The 19471-nt window shown below is 57.8% G+C and overlaps 1 protein-coding gene across 2 annotated transcripts in view; it reads left to right on the top strand.

Moving 5' to 3' along the window:
• The first annotated feature begins 360 nt into the window (after positions 1-360).
• Positions 361-19471, top strand: part of LOC123348173 (myosin-6) — a 38220-nt gene continuing 19109 nt past the window's right edge. Inside the window, exons 1-18 of one of the 2 annotated variants that reach the window (XM_044985613.1) lie at positions 361-400; positions 615-826; positions 2480-2623; positions 3546-3702; positions 8582-8609; positions 8723-8831; positions 9003-9095; positions 9622-9685; positions 10130-10228; positions 10674-10777; positions 14098-14236; positions 14559-14677; positions 15395-15544; positions 16569-16739; positions 17436-17745; positions 18254-18327; positions 18727-18814; positions 19356-19471. The exon at positions 19356-19471 is cut by the window's right edge and continues 2 nt beyond it. In XM_044985613.1, coding sequence (XP_044841548.1) covers positions 626-826; positions 2480-2623; positions 3546-3702; positions 8582-8609; positions 8723-8831; positions 9003-9095; positions 9622-9685; positions 10130-10228; positions 10674-10777; positions 14098-14236; positions 14559-14677; positions 15395-15544; positions 16569-16739; positions 17436-17745; positions 18254-18327; positions 18727-18814; positions 19356-19471 — 2166 coding nt within the window. In that variant the 5' untranslated portion in view covers positions 361-400; positions 615-625. Of the gene's footprint in view, positions 401-614; positions 827-2479; positions 2624-3545; positions 3703-8581; positions 8610-8722; positions 8832-9002; positions 9096-9621; positions 9686-10129; positions 10229-10673; positions 10778-14097; positions 14237-14558; positions 14678-15394; positions 15545-16568; positions 16740-17435; positions 17746-18253; positions 18328-18726; positions 18815-19355 lie in introns of those variants that run through there. The other variant, XM_044985614.1, reaches the window with a different exon arrangement.

The following is a 19471-nucleotide window of genomic DNA, read 5'->3' as shown; positions in this document are numbered from 1 at the left end:
GGGATTGTTGGGGGTTGGGGGAGAGGCAGGGTGGGATGGGGGATGGTTGGGGGTTCGGGGAGAGGCAGGGTGGGGGGGATTGTTGGGGGTTGGGGGAGAGGCAGGGTGGGGGGATGGGGGATTGTTGGGGGTTGGGGGGAGAGGCAGGGTGGGGGGGATGGGGGATTGTTGGGGGGAGAGGCAGGGTGGGGGGGATTGTTGGGGGTTGGGGGAGAGGCAGGGTGGGGGATGGGAAGGGAGGGAGTGTGGGGTTGGGGCAGGGGGGAGGGGGCTGTAGAGAGCGGTTGGGCAGGGGATTTGGGGATTTGGGGAGGGGGCTCGGGGAGACTCTAAACTGCCCCCATCTCTTTGTCTCCCCCCCCCCAGGTTTTTCCAATCTCTCCTGTGAAACTCTAATTAGGTGAGTCTGTCACCACACAGAAGGGGAGGGGAGTTTAGGTGGGGGGGGCACCCCAGGGCTGGGAGTGGGGGGACAGCAGGGGGGGGGCACTGGCAGCACAGGGGAGTTCCCAGGGCTGAGGGGGCACAGCAGGGGGCGCTATCTCTGGGGTGGTGGGGGCCCTGGCGGTGCAGGGGGGGCCCCCACTCTCACCGCCCAGCTCTCTGCCCCCCAGCCCAGCCCAGCATGGGTGACGCCCACATGGCCGAGTTCGGGGCGGCTGCCCCCTACCTGCGGAAGTCGGACAAGGAGCGCCTGGAGGCGCAGACCCGGATCTTCGACCTGCGCAGCGAGTGCTTCGTGGCCGACGAGAAGGAGGAGTTCGTCAAGGGCAAGATCGTCAGCCGGGACGGGGGGAAGGTGACCGTCGAGACCGAGAACGGCAAGGTGAGGCCGGGTACAGTGGAGTCGGGGGCAGGCGGGCGAGGTCAGGGGGTCACAAGGGAGGTTGGGGTAAGGGGAGGTTAGGGGTAGGGATGGTGAGGGGTCAGAGGTCAAAGGGGAGGTTAGGGGTAGGGATGGTGTGACGAGGCGGTTCTGGCGGGACCCAACTGCGAGTGCCAATTCAGGACAAATCGCTCAAACAGGGCAGTCACAGCCCTAGGCTGGGGTTTTTCCACCTCTAAGGCAAACCAAACCAGCCAGCCAGAGAGGACTTTGGTCTCACCCCACTGGCTAACCACAAGTCACACAAGCAATTTCCTTAGACACTCCAGTCTCCCAGTATCCCCACCAGTGCACTCGTCCTGGGGATGAATGGTTATGAAAACCAACACCCCAATAAAAGAAAAAGGTTCTCTCGATCCCAAAGGACCAAGCCCCAGACCCAGGTCAATATACGGATCAGATCTTACCCACAAATCACGCCGTTGCCAATCCTTTAGAATCTAAACTCTAAAGATTTATTCATAAAGGGAAAAAGGTAGAGGTGAGAGCTAGAATTGGTTAAATGGAATCAAGCACATACAGTAATGGCAAAGTTCTTAGTTCAGGCTTGTAGCAGTGATGGAGTAAACTGCAGGTTCAAATCAAGTCTCTGGAGAACATCCCCCGCTGGGATGGGTCATTCAGTCCTTTGTGCAGAGCTTCAGCTTGTAGCAAAGTCCCTCCAGAGGTAAGAAGCAGGATTGAAGACAAGATGGAGATGAGGCATCAGCCTTATATAGGCTTTTCCAGGTGTAAGAACCTCTTTGTCCTCACTGTGGAAAATTACAGCAAAATGGACTCTGGGGTCACATGGGCCAGTCCCTGCACTTTGCTGAGTCACAAGGCGTGTCTGCCTTCTCTCCATGGGTCAATTGTGTAGCTGATGGTCCTTAATGGGCCATCAAGCAGGCTATGCAGGGCTAACACCAGCTTGTCTGGGGTGTCACCCAGAAGCAGAGCACAATACAAACTACAGACAGTACAGAGCCAATACTTATAACTTCAACTACAAAATGACACACAGACGGACAGACAGCATAATCCTCACCAGCAACCCAGAACCTGGTCTTAGACACCTTAGATGACCCCCTTTACCTAAGATTTGGTGCCACTACAGGACCTTGTTTGCAACCCATGTTCTATATGGTCCCAACTTATATCAATAACGTCACAGATGGTGAGGGGTCAGAGGTCAAAGGGGAGGTTAGGGGTAGGGATGGTGAGGGGTCAGAGGTCAAAGGGGAGGTTAGGGGTAGGGATGGTGAGGGGTCAGAGGTCAAAGGGGAGGTTAGGGGTAGGGATGGTGAGGGGTCAGAGGTCAAAGGGGAGGTTAGGGGTAGGGATGGTGAGGGGTCAGAGGTCAAAGGGGAAGATGGGACAGGGGAAGGGTTGATATTAGTGACTGCAGTCAGGGGCTAGAGGGAAGGACAGGCTGTGGGGCACCAGGGTTAGGGGTTAAAGGCCAAATAAGGGGAGGAGGTTGGAAGAAACAGAGCTGGGGGGTGCTGGTCTGACCCCACAGCCGGTGAGGGGGTGGACGGGTCAGCAGGGGTGCAGCTGGGTGGAGGTAGCACCACCCCCCATCCTCCCCCCCGACTCTCTCTTCCTGCCCAGACGGTGATGGTGAAGGAGTCGGACGTCCACCAGCAGAACCCGCCAAAGTTCGACAAGATCGAGGACATGGCCATGCTGACGTTCCTGCACGAGCCGGCCGTGCTGTACAACCTCAAGGAGCGATACGCCGCCTGGATGATCTACGTGAGTCTGGGGGGGCTCCTGCCACCCCCTAGCTCCCCCACACACACCTTGCTGGGGTACCCATAGGGTGGGGGAGTTCCTGGGGTCTCCACCCTGCATTATGCCCCTCTGGGAGCTGCTGACTTCTAGATCAGGGGGAGCATCATCTCCCTTCTAGAACGGGGGGAGGAGCCTGCTGTTCTAGATCAGGGTGGGCATCATCTGCCGTTTTACATCAGGGGAAATCCCTCCTGTTCTTGTCCCTGTTCTAGGCCAAGGGGGTCACCAGCTCCTTGTTAGTTTGGGGGTCTGGTGGTGTCATCCCCTGTTTGAGATCAGAGAAGAGACCATCGCCCCCATTCTAGATCAGAGAGTGAGCATTGTCTCCTGTTATAATTCCTCCCCGATCTATCAAGTCCGGTTCTAGATCAAAGGATGTCACATCGTCTTCCTTTCTGGCATCTCATGTTCTAGATCAGGGGAGGGTTATTGTCTTCTAATCGAGATAAAGGAAGGGGTGTGTTCTTCCATTCTTGGTGGGTCGGGCTTGTCTCTAGTTCTATATTGGTGAGACAGGTGTGTCTCTGGATCCAGATCAGGGAAAGGGAGTTTTATCCCAGTCTAGATGGGGCAGGCGCATTGTCTCCCATTCTAGACTGGGGAGATGGATGTGGCTTTGCTTCTAGATCAGGAAAGGGGCATCATGTCTGGTTCTATACAGAAGACGGTGCATCATGTCCCATTCTAGATCAAGAAGGGAAGATGTCTCCTGTTCTAGAACAGAGGGGGGCACTGCATAGCAACGACCTGCTCCTTCTCCATCAGTTCTCACTCACTCTAGGGTAGGTTCTCAATCTCTTCACCATGGGCCTTCCCCCGCTGTTCTGATTCTTCTCTCTCGCTCTCTCTCCATCCTTCCCCCTGGCCTGTTCCCGTTCTCCAGACCTACTCGGGGCTGTTCTGCGTGACGGTCAATCCCTACAAGTGGTTGCCAGTCTATAACGCGGAGGTGGTGGCCGCTTACAGGGGCAAGAAGAGAAGTGAAGCCCCACCCCACATCTTCTCCATCTCTGACAACGCCTACCAGAGCATGCTGACGGGTAGGGACCTAACCCTATCCTTAACTATAGCCCTAACCATAACCATAAATATAACCCTAACCTTAACTCTACCCCAGCCATAACCCTATCCTTAACTATACCCCTAACCATAACCATAAATAGAACCCTAACCTTAACTCTACCCCAGCCATAACCCTATCCTTAACTATACCCCTAACCATAACCATAAATAGAACCCTAACCTTAACTCTACCCCAGCCATAACCCTATCCTGAATTATACCCTGTCACAGCATCACCAGGGCATTGCTCTGGAACTGGTCCCTATGAAGCCAGGCAGGACTCTGGGGGAGCCTCCTCTCTCGGAGCAGACTGGCTCCAGGGCAAGAAGCTCACATGGCATCCACCTTCCTGGGTCTGACCTCGGAGCATTCAGCATCCCCTGCCCCCCGTGCGCTTCCCCCAGTGAGTCCATCTGGGCGGGGTCCTGGGGAGCCCGAGGGCCCTGTCCCCCGACTCCGCAGTCAGACGTGACTCTCAGCCAGTGTAAAACAGAAGGTTTATCAGTCGACAGGAACCCAGCATAGAGCAGAGCTTGTGAGCACAGAAATCAGTGACTTTCAGCCGAGTCCATCTTGTGGGGCGGGGAGCCCAGAGCCGGGGCTCTGCCCGCCTTCCCCCCCCCGCGCCCCAGGCCAGACGAGACTGACTCGCTTCCAGCCCCTGGCCCCGGCCCTGCCCGTTGCTCCTCCTCCGGCCTTTGTCTCGCTTCGGGGGCAAGAGTCACCTGGTCGCACCCCCCTCCTGGGTCTCAGGTGACGAAGGGGCGGCCAGAGCATCCCTGCAGGCAGCTGGAGCAGCCCCCGCAAAAGTCACACACCCCTATTCCCACCACCTAGACATTGGTGCAATGCACAGGGAAACCGAGGCACCCACAACATTCATGCAGAACAGTAAGACTCACATAGGCTCACATACAACAGAACAAGGGACAATCCCCACTTCATCACATCTCTCCCCCCTTCGAGACCGGACTGAGTGGGGTCACTTTAGCCAGTGACCTGGGGAAGTTCAGGCCTCCCTCTCCGGGACAAACATCAGCCATAACATTTGCACTCCCCTTCACATGGACCAGCTCCATCTCACACTCCTGGGAGGACAGACTCCACCTCAGGGGCTTGGCATTGGCCCCTCTCCTGTGGTGCAGCCACCGCAGGGCGAGTGCTCCGGGTACACGGTGAAGCGCCGCCCAAATAGATCTGGCTGCAGCCTTTTAAGAGCCCAGCCCAGCTCATCTAGGATCTCATCAGGCCTAGGTGTGGGCAGGCACCAGACATGGGGATGGCATTGAGCTTCCGATAGGCCACACAGCATCGGATGGACCCGTCTTTCCTGGGGACCAGCCCAGGGCTGGTGGGTGGCTGGATCACCCCTAAAGCCAGCAGGTCTCTGACCTCTCCCTCCGGGGCCTGGGCTGTGTTCCCAGTTACTCTGAATGGGGAACACCTGATGGGAGGGCCGGCTCCCATCGCCACCCAGTGGACAGGTCGGTTAGTGAGCCCAGGCCGGTTGGAGAACAGCTGCTGGTAGGAGGCAGCGTCTCTCTGATCTCTGTCTGCTGGGCAGGGGTTCGCTGGTCAGAGAGGGGAGCTGATTCCAGCAAGGGGCCGGCTCCTGTCTCGGGGCAGAGACCCACCGGGGGATCTTCCCCCTTCTCCCACTGGCCCCACACGCCCAGTACCAGCCTCTCCATCAGAGTTTGGCTCCATCACGTTGACCTGCTCCCCCCGGTGGCTGTGAGCCCGGCTGGGCAGTTCCAGCACTTGGTTCTCCTCATCCAGCTGCTGGATGACCTTGAAGGGCCCGTCCCAGGCAGCTTGCGGCTTATTCTTCTGCACCGGGATGAGAACTGTCACCTGGTCCCCGGTGCCATCGGCTGAGCTGTCGTACCAAACCCTCCGCCACCCTTGGGCCCTGGCTAGGTTCCCCCTGGCCGGACCCATGCGCTCAGTGGGCTTTTCCCGGAAAATCAGCACGTGCTCCACCACTGCTTCTCCATCGGGGCAGACGTCCCCTCCCATCCGTCCCTCCCCAAGCCCAGGGCCACCTTCGGAAAAGGCTCCTCTAGGACAGGCAGGGGTCCCAAGGCTGCTTTGCCCTTGTCCCAGGCCATTTGCCCCTCTGGACAAGGCAGCCCTGGCTGGCAGCTGTCCCGCCCGGCTGCGGTTCCCCACACTCAGCTGGGGTCTCCGATCCCCCTGGACTCAGCTCTGCCCCTGCTGTCCCAGTGTCTCACAGCATCAGAGCCAGTGTCAGCCACCTCCCCGTGTGCAGGGGGGTGGGGAGCATCTCTCTGTCCCACCCAGCCCCAGGGCTCTGGCTACAGGCAGGCAGGTGTCCTGAGCCCTGCAGCGCCCCCCCACCCCACCCCGGCAGCCAGGTCATCTGCATTTTCACTGACAGCTTCAGTCTCAGCCGACTGGTTCCCTGGATTCAACTTCAAACCCTCGGCCATTACAGGAGCAGGGCCTGGATCCTGTCCCAGAGAGACCCAGTCACCCCCAACAGGGCCTCCCAGCCGAGATCCTGGAGAACCCCAACGACCAGCCAGCCCGACCCCTCCTGGGGCTGCACAGAGATCCAGGCCATAGGCAGGGCGAGGGGCTTCACCCCTTGGAGCTTCGCCCAGGTCACCCAGCCCCTCAGCATCTGGTGAGGCTGCACCAGCCGGGGCCTGACAACAGTTCTCCCTGTCCCAGGGTCTCGCCACCCCAGGCAGGTCTCACCATTGACCATCACCTTCCGCTCCCGCCGGGGGTCCGAGGGGCCCAAGCCCAGGAGACTCCATGCAGACATATATGCTGGGGCCCGGAGTGGGAGCCAGCCGGCCACCCCGCCCATCCGGCTAAACAGCTCCATGGCCTGGGACCCTGGAAGGGGGCTAGACACCGGAGCCTTTCCGCAGGGCCAGCCTGGTTCCAATTGCCAGCCTCCCAAAGGCCGCACGACGGGCTTCTATATCTCCCCCGTCCTTAACCTGGGGAAGAAACTTAGTGTCGAGGTTCCCTGCGGAATTGGCACCAGGGTCCATCCCCACTCACCCCTGGGTGGGTCCTTCTGCCTCTCAGCTCAGCCATCGCCAGTTCCTGCTGCCTCTGTCTCTCCTGCTGTTCTGCTTCATGCCTGTCCTGTCTCTCATGGTCCTCTGGCTCCTTCCATCTCAGCTCCAATTCCATCTGTCTCAGATCCACCGATGGGGAACCCGGTGGAGACCCCCGGCTGGTCGGGCACATGGGTCTGCAGGGCACCCGGCTGCTCCCAGCCTCTCTCGCGGCCCCAGCTGGGTCAGGAACTGGCTCCTTAGAGCGATCCTCCTCTTCCAGCTGAGCAATCAGCTGTGCCTTAGTGAGCTTTCCACTGCGCAGCCCTCTCTCTGCACAGCTCCACAAGGTCCTTCTCAGGGAGATGGTTATCGGCCATCTCCACGCTGTTCCCAAGTGGTCATGGACTCACAGGCTGTGCTCTCTCCGCTCCCCATGGTCCCTGGGAGGAACCATTAAGTGCAACACCCCTTCTCGGGGGGCCACTCTCTCTCGGGGTTACACCGTAGGCCCCTCCGCCTCCTGGAACCGCACGATTTGGAGCCTCCAGCACGCCTGGCTCTCGCTCATCCCCCTTCGTCTTACTGCTCCCCAGTCACTTACTGCAGGATGCTCCGTCCCCGGGGTGCAGTTTATCCCACCGTTGCCACCAGTTGTCCCGGCGTCCCCGGGCGATGCTCGGGAACTGCTCCCCACGCAGCAGCCGGGACTCTGGGGGAGCCTCCTCTCTCGGAGCAGCCTGGCTCCAGGGCAAGAAGCTTCCACAGCTTCCACCTTCCTGGGTCTGACCCCGGAGCATTCAGCCCCCCGTCCCCCCGGGCGCTTCCCGCAGTGAGTCCGCCCGGGCGGGGTCCTGGGGGAGCCCAAGGGCCCTGCCCCCCGACTCCGCAGTCAGACGTGACTCTCAGCCAGTGTAAAAGAGAAGGTTTATCAGTCGACAGGAACACAGCGTAGAACAGAGCTTGTGAGCACAGAAATCAGTGACTTTCAGCTGAGTCCATTTTGGGGGAAGGGAGCCCAGAGCCAGGGCTCTGCCCTCCTCCTGCGCCCCAAGCCAGACGAGACTGACTCGCTTCCAGCTGCCTGGTCACCACCCTGCCCGTTGCTCCTCCTCCGGCCTTTGTCTCGCTTTGGGGCCAAGAGTCACCTGGTCGCACCCCCCTCCTGGGTCTCAGGTGACGAAGGGGCGGCCAGAGCATCCTGCAGGCAGCTGGAGCAGCCCCCCCAAGTCACACCCCCCTATTCCCACCACCTAGCCATGGTGCAATGCACAGGGGAACTGAGGCACACAGCATTCATACAGAACAGTAAGACTCACATAGGCTCACACACAACATAACAAGGGGAAATCCCCACTCCATCACATACCCCTTACCGTAACCATAAATATAACCCTAACCTTAACTATACCCCAGCCATAGCCATGACCATAACCATAACCATAAGCTCCCAACACACACACACCTTCTGCATCGCCAAGAACACCTACCAGCAAAAGCTGAGGGGTGCATCTTCCCAACACCCCACCCCATCCCTGACATCCCTGTCCCTACCCACACACCTGGGCACCCCCCCCCCATCCTTCCCACCCCCTAACTGACCCCCCAATTCAACCCATCTCCCTCCCACTCCAGTCGTCCCCTCACCTCCTCCTTGTCCTGTCCCCCTCCCCATCCACCCTCCCAGACCTAATGCCCCCTCCTGTCCTGCCCACTCCTCCCACCCATTCCCCCTACCTCCAATTCCAGCCACCCCATATCTCCCTCACCCCCCCGCCACCCCCCACTGCTGCCTGCTAACCCCTCTTCTCTCTTCCAGACCGAGAAAACCAGTCCATCCTCATCACGTGAGTACCTACCATCCCCCACCCACCCCACCCTCTGTCCCCCTGGGGGGCCCAGCTGCTTCCTGACCCCCTGCGCCACCCCCCATCTCACTCGCCTCCTTCTCTCTCCCCAGCGGAGAATCCGGCGCAGGGAAGACGGTGAACACCAAGAGGGTCATCCAGTACTTCGCCAGCATCGCGGCCATCAGCGACCGCAAGAAAGAAGGGACCAGCGCCAACAAGGTGAGACCTCCGCCCTGATGCTGCCCCACCCCAGACCCCCCATGTTGTGAGCTCTGTACCCCCAGTGCTGCAAGCTTCCCCGTGACAGTGCCCCACAGCAGGTGGGGTGGGGAGGTTGTGAGGAGGATCTGCAGCCAGTTCTAACCTCCCCCTCCTGTTTTGTCCCCAAAGGGGACCCTGGAGGATCAAATCATCCAGGCCAACCCTGCCCTGGAGGCCTTTGGCAACGCCAAGACCGTGAGGAACGACAACTCGTCCCGATTCGTGAGTGTCCGGGGAGTCTCGGCGCGGCAGGGGGGTGAGATCTCTGGGGTGTTTCTGTGGCCGTGGCCAGGGGCTGTACCTGGGCAAGAGGGAGGCTGGAGGGCTGAGGTGTCTGTGTGGGGCTGGGATCACAGCCGTCAGCTTCCTCCTTTCCCCAGAGGTGCTCAACCCCGCTCCACCCCAGGCGCCACCCCCACTTCACCCCTGCCCCCAAAGCCCCACCCCACTCTGCCTCTTCCCACCCTCTTCTGCCCCCTTCCCCCCAGCACGCCCCGTCCCCGCTCCTCCCCCGCCCCCCGGAACCTCCTGCATGCCCCCAAACAGCTGATCGCAGTGGGCAGGAGGGATAGGGGTTGATTAGTGGGGTCGCCCATGGGTACTGAGCACCCATGAATTTTTTCTGCTCCAGCCCTGGTCACAACAGGGAGGGAGGGTCTGTGGGGCTGGGTTAGGAGGCATCTGTGGGGCTGTCCTTGATGTATCAGGCCCCCCCCATACACACACCTGTCACATTCTCTTCCTCTAGGGTAAATTCATACGGATCCACTTTGGGGCGACAGGAAAGTTGGCTTCAGCTGATATCGAGACCTGTGAGTGAGACGAGTGTCAACGTTCTCAGCTCTGTCTGTCTCTCCATCCACATCTATCTATCCCCACCCATCCACCATCATCTATCTATCTATCTATCTATCTATCTATAGCTCAGGGTTTAGCTGATCGCCATATTTGGGATCAGGAAGGAATTTTCCTCCAGGGCAGATTGGCAGAGGCCCTGGAGGTTTTTCGCCTTCCTCTGCAGCATGGGGCATGGGTCACTTGCTGGAGGATTCTCTGCACCTTGAAGTCTTTAAACCACAAGTTGAGGACTTCAGTAGCTCAGACATAGGTTAGAGGTTTGTTACAGGAGTGGGTGGGTGAGATTTTTTGGCCTGCATTGTGCAGGAGGTCAGACTAGAAGATCATAATGGTCCCTTCTGATCTATCTATCTATCTATCTATCTATCTATCTATCTATCTATCTATCTATCTATCAGATCTCCTGGAGAAATCCCGGGTCATCTTCCAGCTCAAGTCGGAGAGGAACTATCACATCTTCTACCAGATCCTGTCCAATCAGAAGCCAGAACTTCTTGGTGAGTCAGTGTGGGGGCAGCGGTGGGAATGATGCCCCATGGCAAGTTGCTCTTCTCTGAGGCTTTGGCTACACTTGCATTTCAAAGCGCTGCCGCGGCAGCGCTTTGAAGCGCTAAGTGTAATCAAAGCGCCAGCGCTGGGAGAAAACTCTCCCAGCGCTGTCCGTACTCCACTTCCCTGTGGGGAATAACGGACAGCGCTGGGAGCGCGGCTCCCAGCGCTGGGGCTTTGACCACACTGGCGCTTTGTAGCGCCGCAATTTGCAGCGCTGCAGAGGGTGTGTTTTCACACCCTGCTGCAGCGCTGCAAATTTGTAAGTGTAGCCAAGCCCTGAGTCCAGGATCAGGGTCCACTGTGGGCTCTGAGGAAATCCTGGAAATAAATCCAGCCATTAACCAACCAACCTTCCTTCCTTCCTCCCAACCACCCCATCTCCTGGAGCAGACATGATGCTGATCACAAACAACCCTTACGACTACAGCTTCGTCTCCCAAGGAGAAGTGACTGTTGCTTCTATCGATGACTCCGAGGAGCTGATGGCCACCGACGTGAGAGATGATGGGCTGGGGGGAGGAGCAGAGAGAGACCTGGCCTCAGGGTCCTTGGGGCAAGGCTCCACTGGGAGATGATACATGATGGGGTGGGGGGTAGTTACCATGACAGGAAGGGTGGGTGTGTTAACAGACATCTGTGAGGATGGATGAAGAGTTGAGTAAATGGATGGATAGCTGAATGTCTGGCTGAACAGATGGATGGATGGATGGGAGGAAGGGTGCGTGTGGGGATGGATGGATGGGGGAAGGGTGCATATGGGGATGGATGGATGGATGGATGGATGGATGGATGGATGGATGGATGGATGGATGGATGGATGGATGGGAGGAAGGGTGCGTGTGGGGATGGATGGATGGGAGGAAGGGTGCATATGGGGATGGATGGATGGATGGGAGGAAGGGTGTGTATGGGGATGGATGGATGGGAGGAAGGGTGCATGTGGGGATGGATGGATGGATGGATGGGAGGAAGGGTGCGTATGGGGATGGATGGATGGATGGATGGATGGGAGGAAGGGTGTGTATGGAGATGGATGGATGGGAGGAAGGGTGCATATGGGGATGGATGGATGGGAGGAAGGGTGCGTGTGGGGATGGATGGATGGGAGGAAGGGTGCATATGGGGATGGATGGATGGATGGATGGATGGATGGATGGATGGATGGATGGATGGGAGGAAGGGTACATATGGGGATGGATGGATGGATGGATGGATGGGAGGAAGGGTGCATATGGGGATGGATGGATGGATGGATGGATGGATGGATGGATGGGAGGAAGGGTGCGTATGGGGATGGATGGATGGATGGATGGATGGATGGATGGGAGGAAGGGTGCATATGGGGATGGATGGATGGATGGATGGATGGATGGATGGATGGGAGGAAGGGTGCGTATGGGGATGGATGGATGGATGGGAGGAAGGGTGTGTATGGAGATGGATGGATGGGAGGAAGGGTGCATGTGGGGATGGATGGATGGATGGATGGATGGGAGGAAGGGTGCATATGGGGATGGATGGATGGATGGATGGGAGGAAGGGTGCGTGTGGGGATGGATGGATGGGAGGAAGGGTGCATATGGGGATGGATGGATGGATGGATGGATGGATGGGAGGAAGGGTGTGTATGGAGATGGATGGATGGGAGGAAGGGTGCATGTGGGGATGGATGGATGGATGGATGGATGGATGGGAGGAAGGGTGCATATGGGGATGGATGGATGGATGGATGGATGGATGGGAGGAAGGGTGCATATGGGGATGGATGGGAGGAAGGGTGCATATGGGGATGGATGGATGGATGGATGGATGGATGGATGGATGGGAGGAAGGGTACATATGGGGATGGATGGATGGATGGATGGATGGGAGGAAGGGTGCATATGGGGATGGATGGATGGATGGATGGATGGATGGATGGATGGATGGATGGATGGATGGGAGGAAGGGTGCGTATGGGGATGGATGGATGGATGGATGGATGGATGGATGGATGGATGGGAGGAAGGGTGCATATGGGGATGGATGGATGGATGGATGGATGGATGGATGGATGGATGGATGGATGGATGGGAGGAAGGGTGCGTATGGGGATGGATGGATGGATGGGAGGAAGGGTGTGTATGGAGATGGATGGATGGGAGGAAGGGTGCATGTGGGGATGGATGGATGGATGGATGGATGGGAGGAAGGGTGCATATGGGGATGGATGGATGGATGGATGGGAGGAAGGGTGCGTGTGGGGATGGATGGATGGGAGGAAGGGTGCATATGGGGATGGATGGATGGGAGGAAGGGTGCATATGGGGATGGATGGATGGATGGATGGATGGATGGGAGGAAGGGTGTGTATGGAGATGGATGGATGGGAGGAAGGGTGCATGTGGGGATGGATGGATGGATGGATGGATGGATGGGAGGAAGGGTGCATATGGGGATGGATGGGAGGAAGGGTGCATATGGGGATGGATGGATGGATGGATGGATGGGAGGAAAGGGCTATCAGGGTTCCCTCCCCACTCTGAACTCTGGGGTACAGATGTGGGGACCCGTATGAAAGACCCCCTGAGCTTATTTCTACCAGCTTAGGTTAAAGACTTCCCCAAGGCACAAATTCTTCCTTGTCCTTGGATGGTATTGCTGCCACCACTAAGTGAGTTAGACAAAGATTCAGGCAAAGGACCACTTGGAGTTCCTGTTTCCCCAAAATATCCCACCAAGCCCCTTCATCCCCTTTCCTGGGGAGGCTTGAGAATAATCTATCAACCAGGTAGGTAAACAAGGTGAGCACAGACCAGACCCTGGGGTTTTTAGGACACTAAAAAGCAATCAGGTTCTTAAAGCAGAATTTTATTATAAAGAAAAAAGTAAAAGAAGCACCTCTGTAAAATATGGAAGGTAATGGTACAGGGTCATAAGATTTAAAACACAGAGGATTCCCCTCTAGGCAAAACTTCAAAGTTACAAAAAACAGGAATAAACCTCCCTCTTAGCATCGGGAAAATTCACAAGCTAAAACAAAAGATACGCTAACGCATTTCCTTGCTATTACTTACAATTTTTATACTCTTGGGTGCTTATTTCAGGTAGGGTTTTAGGGGATGGTTTTTCCTGCCCTGGTCCCTCTCTGTCCCGGAAAGAACAACAAAGAGAAGCACAAACAAAACCTCCCCCCACAGATTCAAAAGTATCTTCTTCCCTTATTGGTCCTTTTGGTCAGGTGCCAACCAGGTTATTTGAGCTTCTTAACCCCTTACAGGTAAAGGAGGGATTTTATGCTCCCCTTAGCTGTATGTTTATGACAGGAGCGTATGGGGATGGATGGATGGATGGATGGATGGATGGATGGGAGGAAGGGTGCATGTAGGGTGGATGGATGGATGGATGGATGGGAGGAAGGGTGCGTGTAGGGTGGATGGATGGATGGATGGATGGATGGAAGGAAGGGTGCGTGTAGGGTGGATGGATGGATGGGAGGAAGGGTGCGTGTAGGGATGGATGGATGGATATCTATAGGGAATAGTGGATGGGTGGTTGGTGAGTGTATGGATGACTAGAGGGGTGCGTATGGGGAACAATGGATGGACAGTTGGTGGGTGGATGGAAGCCTGTGTGTGGAGAAGGAGGGACAGATGGAGGGTGGGACGATGGCGGGAGGGAGGGACGTGTGTGGTGACAGATGGATGGACAATGGCATGGAAGGACTAAAGAGTCTCCAAGCCCCTTGAAGCACATCATGCAGCGTTGGGGTTGGAGGAGAGGCTGCCCTGAACCTGACGCTCCATCCCTTCCCTCTCCCCGCCTGGGCCCCCAGAGCGCATTCGACGTGTTGGGCTTCACGCCCGAGGAGAAGGTCGGGGTCTACAAGCTGACGGGCGCCATCATGCACTTCGGAAACATGAAGTTCAAGCAGAAGCAGCGCGAGGAGCAGGCCGAGCCCGACGGCACCGAGGGTGGGCAGGGGGCAGGCACGGGGCAGGGATGGATCATGAGAGACACCGCTGGGGAGAGTGAGCCATGCAGGGAGGGGACCACTGGGGACATCCAGGAATGCAGAGGGAGGAGAGACCACCAGAAAACAGCGGGAAGATCCAGGGAGTGGGGGGGACGCTCGGCAGAAGGTGGGGTGCAGGGACCACAGTGGGGGGGTGTTCAAGGGGGTTGAGGGGATGGTGGTGGGGGTAGGGACCACCGGGAGGCGGATGGGCAGGGGGCAGGAGGGGTGTGGTCACACGCAGAGTTGGGGGATCACTGCCCACGTCTCTCCACCTGCAGATGCGGATAAATCCGCCTACCTGATGGGGCTGAACTCGGCCGACCTGCTGAAGGGGCTTTGTCACCCACGGGTCAAGGTGGGGAATGAATATGTCACCAAGGGGCAGAATGTCCAGCAGGTGAGACCCCGCTGCCCTCCTCCCTTTCTTCCTCCTTCCCTTCCTTCCTTCCCCTCCCCTCCTTCCTCCTTCCATCCTTCCTCCCCTCCTCCCTCTCATCCTTCCTTCCTCCCTCCCATCCTTCCTCCCCTCCTCCCTTTCTTCCTCCTTCCCTTCCTTCCTTCCTCCCCTCTTCCCTTCCTTCCTTCCCCTCCCCTCCTTCCTCCTTCCCTTCCTTCCCCTCCCCTCCTTCCTCCTTCCATTCCTTCCTCCCCTCTTCCCTCTCATCCTTCCTTCACCCCTCCCATCCTTCCTCCCCTCCTCACTTCCTTTCTCCCTCCCTTCCTTCCCTCTTCCTTCCTTCCTCCTTCCTTCCTCCCCTCCTCCCTTCATCCCCTCTTTCCCTCTTCCTTTCTTCCTTCCATCCTCCTTCCCTTCCTTCCTTCATCCCTCCCATCCTTCCTCCCCTCCTCACTTCCTTCCTTCCTCCTTTCCTTCCTCCCTCCCTTGCTTCCCTCTTCCTTCTTTCTTCCTCCCTCCCTCCCTTCATTCCTTACCTCCTCCCTCCCCCTTCCTTGCTCTCTTCCTTCCTGCCTCCTCCCTTCCCCCTCCTCCCTTTCTTTCTTTCTTTCTTTCTTTCTCCTTCCCCAGAGCTCACACATGTCTCACCCCATTCTTTTCTCCTCAAACACTTTCTCCTCCTCCCTATCTCTGACGTACCCCTGGCGACCCCTGCAGGTGTATTATTCTATTGGAGCCCTGGCCAAGTCCGTGTATGAGAAGATGTTCAGCTGGATGGTGACCAGGATCAACAACACCCTCGAGACGAAGCAGCCGCGTCAGTATTTCATCGGCGTGCTGGACATTGCTGGCTTTGAGATCTTCGATGTAAGTGATTCCCCCAGCAGGGGACGCTGTGGGGAGCAGGGCAGGGCACTGGCTATGGGGGAGCCCCTGGCTATGCCACCTCCAGCCTCTCCCAGCAGAGGGTGCTGTAGGAAGTGCTGGCTGTGGTGCAGTTCCTCCCTTCCTCCATTAGGTGGCGCCATAGAAAAGCACCACCTGGTAGGCACAGTTACACTCTGGTATGTCTTCCCCAGAAGCCTCTAGTGCAGTGGTTTTCAAACTGCGGGTCACGACCCAGTACTGGGTCGCAGAATGTAAGGCACTGGGTTGCAGCGGCTTTGGTCAGCACCACCGACTGGGCAGTAAAAAGTCCCATCAGTGGCGCTGCCGGCTAAGGCAGGCTAGTCCCTCCTGTTCTGATACCGTGCTGAGCCCCAGAAGTGGCCAGCAGCAGGTACGTCTCCAAGGTCTGGGGGCCATGGAGCATCGCACACTGCTCCCACCAGAAGCACTCACTCCATACTCCCGTTGGCTGGGAACCGGCCAATGGGAACTGGGGGGCAGTGCCTGGGGTGGGGGCAGTGCCTGAAGACAAGAGCCTTGCGGAGCTGCTTGCACACCTCCACCTAGGAGTTAGACCTGCTGCTGACCGTTTCCGGGGCAGAGCGCGGTCCGTGGTGCCAGGGCAGCAGGAAGCCTGCCTAGCCCCCCCGTTGTGCCGCTGACTGGGAGCCACAGTAGGTAACTCCATGCCCCACCCCTGTGCCCCAATCCCCTACCCCAGCCCTGAGTCCCCCCAGACCCAGAACCCCTCCTGCACCCCAAAGCCTGCACCTCCAGCCCAGAGCCCTGACCCCCTCCCACACCCCAACCCTCTGCCCCATCCCAGAGCCCCCTCCCACACCCTGAACCCCTCATCCCCTGCTCTATTGGGTCAGGGGGCATCAACAATTTTCTTCAACTGGGTCCCCAGAAAAAAAGTTGGCAAACCACTGAGCTATGGGCTCTCCATAGCAGGGGGCTCTTTTGTTCTCACTCGTCTCTTGTTCCCCAACCTCCTCCCCAGTTCAACAGCTTTGAGCAGCTCTGCATCAACTTCACCAACGAGAAGCTGCAGCAGTTCTTCAACCACCACATGTTCGTGCTGGAGCAGGAGGAGTACAAGAAAGAGGGGATCGAGTGGGAGTTCATTGACTTCGGCATGGACCTGCAGGCCTGCATAGACCTCATCGAGAAGGTACCTCTCCCTGAGATAGCCCCCTCCTGGCATCCCCTAGAGGGGGAAGGCCCCATATCCTAGAGCCTGACGGGACCCAGCCCATCCCGAGCCTGATGGGACCCAGCTGCAAGTGGTGGGTTCAGAACAGGTGGCTCTCCTCCTCCTGCCCGGGGCGCTGGCACCGCAGCACACCCAGCGCGGCAGAGGGCAGCGGTCGGCAGGTGCGGGGCACGCAGCCACTGGCGCCGTGCCAAGCCCATGGGCAGGAGGCAGGGGCGCTGACTCAGGGCCGGGGGAAGGATCGGGCTTGGGTCAGAAAACAACTTGACCCTCTTGGGCTCAGCATGGGTGGACCCGGGACCACGTTGCGTCCAGCTCTGGCATAAAGAGACCTCTACCATGTCCCGTTCCTCACCTCCTTGAGGCCGCCAGTCTCTTACTCTTAAATCTGAGCCCTCTCTTTTACTTTCCCGTTCTTTCTTTTCTATTCTCTCTCCTTTCTTCTCGATCTATCCTTCCCTTCGCTTTTATTTTCCTTCTCTCTCATTCTATCCTTTTCTTCTTTCCCTTCCTCATTGCATTAAACTCTTCTCCTCTTCTGCTCATCCTTTCTCTCTTAACCCTCCTTGTGTCCTTCCTTTCCTTTCTCACGCTGTCCATCTCTTCTCTCACTCTACCCTCCTTTCTCTTCTCTTCTCTCCATCCCCCCACCAGCCCATGGGCATCATGTCCATCCTGGAGGAGGAGTGCATGTTCCCCAAGGCGACGGACATGACCTTCAAGGCCAAGCTCTACGACAACCACCTGGGCAAGTCAGGGAACTTCGGCAAGCCGCGGAACATCAAGGGGAAGCCGGAGGCGCATTTCTCCCTCATGCACTATGCCGGCACGGTGGACTACAATATCACTGGCTGGCTGCAGAAGAACAAGGACCCGCTCAATGAGACCGTGGTGGGGCTCTACCAGAAATCCGCCCTCAAACTCCTTGCCCTCCTCTTCGCCAACTATGCTGCGGCCGAAAGTGGTGAGAAAACAAGGCAGGGTGAGAGAGAGAGATAGAGGAATGGGAGAGGGTGTGGAAGGAGGTAGGGAGGATGGAGCAATTGATGAAGGCATGGAAGTAGAGAGGGATGGAGAGACAGGGAGTGGATGGAAGATGGGATGGGATATGGCTGGATGGATGGATGGAAGGACTGAATGTGGCTGGATAGGGGGATGGATGGAGGGTTGGATGGAGGAATGGATAAGAGGAGGTTTGATAGATGGAAGATAGAGGGGATAAATGGATGGAGGGAGGGGGGAGGGATGGGGAGAAGGGATGGTTGGTTGGAAGGAAAGTGCTTGGATGGGGGGATGGATAGGGAGGATGGACAGGAAGTATAGATGGGAGATGAAGAGAGGGATGGGGGCATAGATGGACGGATGGGATGAGAGAGAGACCCAGCCAGGTACAGAACAGCCTCAACCCCCCAACTTACCCCCTCCCTCCCCGCCCCTCTCATGCCCCCTTTCCTGCGCTCTCTCCCCTGCAGGCGGCGACGGGGGGAAGGGGAAGGGAGCCAAGAAGAAAGGCTCCTCCTTCCAGACAGTCTCAGCCCTGCACCGGGTACGAGGCCCCGACACCCTTGATCCTGGGGAGGCTTTTGGGGAGGGGGAATCCCCGAACGGGGAAGAATTCCCATTAGGGGAGGGAGGTGCCCATGGGGAGGGGACATATCCCTGGATGAGGGTGTCTCACCACGAGGGCTTCCCTGGGGCGGGGGTTACCTGGGGCATTGCCCTACTCTACCAGATACTGACCTCACCCCCCGCCCCGGGCACTGACGCACTTTCCCGTCCCCACCCTCAGCCCCTCCCAGGGTGACCAGCTGTCCCGATTGTATAGGGACAGGCCTGATTGTTGGGTCTTTTTCTTATATAGGCTCCTATTACCCCCCGCCCCCCCCCCCACACACACACACACACAACATTCCGATTTTTCACACTTGCTGTCTGGTCACCCTAGGAGAATCTGAACAAGCTGATGGCGAATCTGAAAACCACCCACCCCCACTTCGTACGCTGCATCATCCCCAACGAGCGGAAGGCGCCAGGTGAGGGGGCGGGGCTTTCTGGGAAAGGGGCGGTGCTAATGGCAAGGGGTGGGGCTACAGACATAGGGAAGGTGCTAAGAGAATGGGGTGGGCCTTGGAGGGAGGGGAGGGGCTCAAGGACAACAGGACAGGGCAAAGGGTGGGGCTCAAGAAAGGGGTGTGGCTATGGAACATGGGAGGGGCTAAGAGAAGAGGGTGGAGCTACAGAGCTAGGGGAGTGGTTAAAAGATATTGGCATGTGGCTAATGACTATGGGAAAAGGGGTGGGGCTAAGAGATGGGACTACGGGGGGATGAATGACAAAGGGGGCAGGGCTGAGAAGCAAATGGTTGGGACGTATTTCTCATGTACAGGGCTAAGAGGAAGGGGAGGGGCTAAGAGGAAGGGGAGGGGCTAAGAGGAAGGGGTGGGGCCAAGGGATTGGGTGGGTAAAATGTTGTGGGTGGGGTTGTGGGGAAGGGGCTAGAGATGGAGAGAGTGGGCGGGGCTAAGGGGCAGGACCACCACTGACCTGGGGTAACCGCCTCTCTTCCCACCGAAGGGGAGATGGACAACCCCCTGGTGATGCACCAGCTGCGCTGTAACGGGGTGCTGGAGGGCATCCGCATCTGCCGGAAGGGCTTCCCCAACCGCATCCTCTACGGGGACTTCAGGCAG

The sequence above is a fragment of the Mauremys mutica genome, chromosome 13 (assembly GCF_020497125.1).
Source record: "Mauremys mutica isolate MM-2020 ecotype Southern chromosome 13, ASM2049712v1, whole genome shotgun sequence".
NCBI lineage: Eukaryota > Metazoa > Chordata > Testudines > Geoemydidae > Mauremys > Mauremys mutica.
The sequence above is the reverse complement of the archived record's forward strand: the minus strand, read 5'-3'. Positions and strand labels throughout refer to the sequence as shown.